This window comes from Leptopilina heterotoma, unplaced genomic scaffold (assembly GCF_015476425.1).
Source record: "Leptopilina heterotoma isolate Lh14 unplaced genomic scaffold, ASM1547642v1 Lhet_323, whole genome shotgun sequence".
NCBI lineage: Eukaryota > Metazoa > Arthropoda > Insecta > Hymenoptera > Figitidae > Leptopilina > Leptopilina heterotoma.
In genome coordinates this window covers 374,958-381,253 of record NW_025111018.1, presented here as the reverse complement: position 1 = coordinate 381,253, position 6,296 = coordinate 374,958, and the positions used below count along the sequence as shown (strand labels likewise).

General features: G+C 31.4%; 1 protein-coding gene across 2 annotated transcripts in view; it reads left to right on the top strand.

Moving 5' to 3' along the window:
• Positions 1-5,930: 5,930 nt before the first annotated feature.
• LOC122504849 (limbic system-associated membrane protein-like) overlaps positions 5,931-6,296 on the top strand; it is a 217,416-nt gene continuing 217,050 nt past the window's right edge. For both annotated transcript variants that reach the window (XM_043616141.1, XM_043616140.1), the window contains exon 1: positions 5,931-6,056. In XM_043616141.1, coding sequence (XP_043472076.1) covers positions 5,957-6,056 — 100 coding nt within the window. In that variant the 5' untranslated portion in view covers positions 5,931-5,956. The remainder of the gene's footprint in view (positions 6,057-6,296) is intronic.

The following is a 6,296-nucleotide window of genomic DNA, read 5'->3' as shown; positions in this document are numbered from 1 at the left end:
CACTCTCATTATTTTTCCACCTGTTGTGCTTTATTCTACAAAATCTGTTTTATATTGAGACATTTAATTTCATCTCGTGTCTCATTTTAAAACATTAAAGGTGACTCAATGCGTATAAGACACGTAAAACGTCTTCTTAGTGTGAGACGGATACTCGAAACACATTTTGTGTCTCAAAATGCAGTGCTAAATTTGTAAGACACTTTGAAACGTCTTAAAATGAGACACATAGCTGTTTCAAATATGTGGACCCAAGATATATAAATGTCTTGGGTCCACATATGTGACGCGCTCCCAAGAAAGGTACCTAAGAAGAAAACGAATTATAGGTTGGGTTCGAGTTAGATTTATCTTGATTGAAAGTTAATTTTTAATTATTTGAATTGGAAACCAATATTCATTTAATATTTTGAATATAATGAAGACTTGAAAACCAACAATTTTTAATTAATAGTTGATTCTCTTTCTGTATTTTTACTCAAAAAATTTTAAACATAACCTCAAATTTTTTGCTTCTTAGGTACCCTTTTTGGAAGCGCGTTACATATATTGTGTGATGAACCGACTTCGTCACAATTTATCCCTATGGGATAAATAATCAATAACACTATAAATACTTACACAACAACACATAAAAGACAATTCAAACAAATATTGGTTGCCCAGAAATTGTAGGATAAAAAGAAACGGGATAAAAAGACAAAGAATTTTACATATTTCTCAATTGAATTAGCTTTGCATGATTAAAGTCAATGACTTCTTTGGCATTTATATTCCACAATACTTATGAGCAAATCTAGAGTGGTGTGTCCAAGTTTAATGAACCAGGATCACACCACTGTCAAAATGCAAACAATGCAAAATGCACCGGTCGATGACCGCGTGTTAGTAAGAAAATAACAATTTCCACACCCGATCTTTGGTGCATGAAATTGATCGAACGGTGGAAATCGGGGAGTTGGTTTTAGACTTCCTTTAGGGAAGTTCGTCAGAAAGGTTATTCAGTTGGAAACCTAAAATAAATAGGTTGTTTGTTTGATAGAAAAGAGATTCCTTATAAGTAGTAAAGTGGAAACTAAAGTTAAAGTTAAATCAAAGTAGATCAAGATATAATTCTAAACAGAGAGAAAAATATAAGTAGAACATAAGAAAATATTAAGGATTAAATGGAGGAGCAACCAAAGTAAGTTGAATTTTATTTTATGACATATAAGACTACAACACACTACACTAAACACATAATTCTTGTAAGATAAATTGCGTCAGAATTGACTCAAAATAAAGTTTGTTATTGTTTAAATAAAGAGTAAAGTATGACCGACGGATTAGCTCAGTCGGATAGATGCCTCGCTTGGCGGTCGTTTAAGGACCAAGGGTATAAGTACCCTTGGTTCGCGCCCATTTGGCTTGGTATTTTTCCGGCACGTGAGATAATCTGAGCGGGAGGTTTGACGTCGAGGTATAATGATGTGCACCGTCGATTATTGTCCGGTACACACCATTAGAACTCGACTGTCGATAAACCGGTTGTACTCAGGAGAGAGGTTTTCTACAGTTTTCCCTCTTCTCTGGCGAGAAAACCCATTGACGGGTGGTCCAGGCGGAATGCGAGTACTCCTAATAAAGTCGGCTGTAGACGCAAATTATGTTAATATATAGAATTTTCATATGTAGAATGGTTATGCTTAATCCAAAAAAGTATTTCTCGGGGACTCTTGTCGAAGTGCGTAAGGCCAATAGGGCAGGAGTATAAACAATAAAAAAAAATAAATAAATAAAAATAAAGAGTAAAGTAAAATTTGGGAGACGCCTTCTTTTATGTACGGGAAAGTTTGAATTAATACAATTATATATTTTGTTCATTAGCATAACTTTTGTTTTAGTTATTTAACAAACCTTTATTTCCTAAATTGACACTCCGCCTTAAAAATAGGAATTCTCACCCCACAGGCTGAATTAACCCTACTGAAAATCCCTGTATAAGATCTTTTTCAAGAAAATGCACACGTTCAGCAGCTGAACTTGTACAAGAAAATGTACAATTTCTTGTATAAGGATTTGAAACAAGTTCTTGTATTAGAACTTGTATAAGAAAATGTACAAGTACTTGTACAAGAAAAGAAACTAGTACAAGAAAATGTATATGATCTTGTACGGGTTCATGTACAAGTACTTGTATACATGAAGACGTTCATGTTCTTGTACAAGTAAATTTATAAATAAATTTTTTTTAGAAAATTGGAATAAGTAAATTTATAAATAATTTTTTTTTAAATTGGCATTTTAATAACTTATAATCGTTAAGACTCTTCACTTTAGGCAACCTAAAAACTATTGCACAGCTCTAAAGGCTTATAAAAACTACTGTGCAGCCTTTAATGTTTATAATTTTTACAACTTAAAAATAATGTGTAAAGAAAATGTACAAGTACTTGTACGTGTTCATGTATACAAGTACTTGTACATGAACCCGTACAAGATCATATACATTTTCTTGTACTAGTTTCTTTTCTTGTACAAGTACTTGTACATTTTCTTGTACTAGTTCTAATACAAGAACTTGTTTCAAATCCTTATACAAGAAATTGTACATTTTTTTGTACAAGTTCAGCTGCTGAACGTGTGCATTTTCTTGTACAAGATCTTATACAGGGATTTTCAGTAGGGAATAATCTGTTAGGAGGGGGATCCGTTACCAAACGGGTTTAAGGGTTTCGAATTTTCTCGTGTAACATTGCTTTAAATTCTTTTACTGTAACGGTTAAATTATTGTTAATAATTTATTCGTTTATTGCAATGTGTTTTTTAAATATGGGGACAAAACGTCTCAAAATGAGACACTTGTATTTACAGTGCACTCATCACACTCAGAATGCTCGACGAGCTTCTTTTGTTACTGCTACCTTGGTGGATGTAATCTTTCCACGATGACCTATGGTAGTGGAAGAAATTGTACGCCTCCACAATCCGTACGCACTTTTGCACCTGTAATAAAACTAAAGATGAGATTCCAGTTTCTGTGTTTTCCGTTTCTGGCCTAATTACACAGGGAAGTGATCTGGAAGTCGATAATTCCATTCTTGCTGTTTGGAAGTCTTTTATTAAAAAGTCCCGCCACTACGACAAGATTTACCAGGAACATACAAAATTCTTAGTAATGGACTATCGAAGAATTACCCCTTTCCTTGTTTTTACAATCATTCAAACTTTTTGTCCCGCATTGCAGCTGCTACAAAATCTATCCAGAATTAGAAATATTAATTGATTACTGTTATTAATTATTAAGCTGATAAATATATGAAGGATATTTCCAAAACCTACTTGGTAACTAAAAATTAAAGCAGATATCGACATAATTGTCAGTATAGCATTATCAGTCAATTAGTGTATTTAATATGCACGAGGTTAAAACCATTATTCTATTTTAATCAACATTTCTGATTATATATTAAATGGATTTGGTCACCTGGTTATAACTTTACAATTTTAAGCTCCGTTGAATACAGTTAAAATTTCAGAAATTTTAAACCAAAGTCATGATTTTTGATTTCAAAATCGACCATTCTGTTTTCTTTATAAAAACGAGACCTAATTATTGAAAATAATATTTATTTACCCACCACCATTTGTGTAAACTTTTAGAAAACTTGGTTTGCTATTTTTTGACATATTCCACTGTCTTTGAAAATAACGTTTTGAGATAAATGGAATTTAAATTATCATGAGGATTAAAACTTAGGAAAATTTTTTTTTTAACTTTCTCAGATGTATCGATTTCAGGGTTAAATATGAGTCCTCCAATGATTCGCCAAAGTCCAATACATCAGATTATTGCTGTCTTCAAAGGATTCTCGTCTAACGCGAAACAAGTTCCGCTGTACGTTCGACCTTGGGGTACTCCTTGATGCTTCTTTGAACTTTAATATTCATATATCTGAAATGATAAATAAAGCACTTCGTTCCCTGGGCTTTGTGACGAGAAATGCTTCACTTTTTCATAACATGCTTACAATTAAGTCGGTTTATTTTGCGTTAGTTAGAAGCTTAGTCGAATACGCATCAGTCATCTGGGTACCTTACTATACTTATAATTTAATTAGAATTGAAAGAATTCAAAACCGTTTTCTTCGATTTGCTGCGACGCAACTTAATATCCCTTTTAATATACTTGATCATGATTATACTACTCTAAGAGAACAGTTAAATATACCTGAAATTAAATCCTGTTAAACGGATTTATTAGCTGTCCTGCATTGTTGTCATTGATAAATTTATCCGACCGTCTCGATAATTTAGTTTCGAGTCGACACGAAACTAATCTCAGTTTTTTAATTTGGTTTGTGTCAACTCAGAAACTAAAACGAAACTAAACTTTCGTAACTGTCCCTGGAAAATTCCAAATTTTAAAATACTAGAATAATCTTTTTTAATCATCAGAGATTTCAAAAATTCAAGATGTCGAAAAAAAATTACAAATTAATTTGATTGTCTTAAAACTTACTACTCGGGGGTCAGTTTCTGAAAATTCAAGATGGCGGATGTAATATGGTGGAAGAAAAAAATTAAATATTCATTGGATCGTCTTAAAACTTGTTACTCGGGGGTTTTTGGGGTCACTGATTATAAATCCTATGTCAGTTTTTAAAAATTCAAGATGTCCTATATGGCAGAGGAAACAAAAATTAATCAGATTGACTCGAAAATTTTGACTTGGGAGTTTTTGGGATCGCTGAAAACAAATTCTATGTCAGTTTTTAAAAATTAAAAATGGCGGATCCCATATGGCAAAGGAAACATTAAAAATTAATCGGATCGACTTGAAACCTTTAACTCGAGGGTTTTTGAGGTCACTAATTACAAATTCTATGTCAGTATTTAAAAATTAAAAATGGCGGTTCTAGTGTTTTCTAGGTGCGGATTTTTTTAACATCCACCTTCAGGAGAATATTTTTAAGATAATATTTCATTTAAAAAAAAAAAAAAAATTCGATTTATTGGACAATAACGACTCATGTACATTAAGAAATTATAATTACAACTGTATTTAAAAAATAGATATCGAAAAAGTGAACTACAAGTCTCGAGACTTTTGAAATTAACATCATCTTCAAAGCTTTAAAATTTATGCCCTTTTTTACAATTTTCTCTGAAATTAGGTTAATCTAGAATCAGAAATACTAGTAAAATTAAAAAGTAATCAATAAGTTAAGCATAGCAATAGTTTCATTTTGACTTGTTAATAAAATATAAACTTTTTTTTTAAGTCTATGTTTACTTTTAATAATTGTTAAAAACGGTTCAAACTTTTATCCATTCAATATAAAGTAACGTTCCACATTGTCGTAAAAATAAAACAAAAAATTCTTTCCAAAAAATCAGCTAAAAAAGTGTAATGTTTATTTAACTGCCCGAAGGGAAATTTGATAAAGCTCACTGAAAAAGTAAACTAAAAAATAACTTCTAAAAAACTCTTCTATAAAACCATATGCCTTGAATTTGTAAAAAAGATATTTTTTTTTGTTAACAATAGAATAAAATGTTTATGGATAAAACCGGCGTCTAAATAAAGAAAACGTTTTGAAATAAAAAAACCAAGCCAGAAAGAAAAAAAGCTTTTACAAAGTGTTTTCGAAACTTTATATTTGTATTTTTATATATTTATTTGTCAAACATATCAAATTTGTAAAAAAAAGCACTCAAGCCTCAAAGCTTTTTGGAAGAAGCATTTGACAGACGAAAAGGTCTGGCTTTACACTTGTGCAGTGAATGTAGAATTGACGGTGACCAGGGGATGAAACGACCAGACTGGTACAGTGTTGCGCGCACACTTCAACTGGGGAAAATATTTCTCGATTTGAACTAGTGGGGGTTTCGCATATACCCTTAAGTTGCATGGTACTGAAACTTTAGTCTCACGCGACACGCGCAACCCTCCGGTTGCATTTTAAATACAAAAATGATAAACGTGCTACGTGTTTTTAGTGGTAACAAATCCGGTTTCGTGTTTCTTTTAATAATAACAACATTTCTCGGAAAGATAACATCGGATCCAATTGGTAAGTTGCGAGAGAACAAAATTATTAAATTTTTGTTATAAATTATTTTTTTAAAAAATTATTTACACCCTATAAAAAGTAATCTCATATTTAGAGGAAAAATCCTCTTCTAATATCTTCTTAATTTTTCTTCTTAGTACAAGAGAATTACTTTGAGAATTTGAAATTTCTTTCTGGTACTTTGAAAATGAAAAATTTTCCTAATCCTAAAATTCTAAATCTAAAATTCTAATCCTAAAA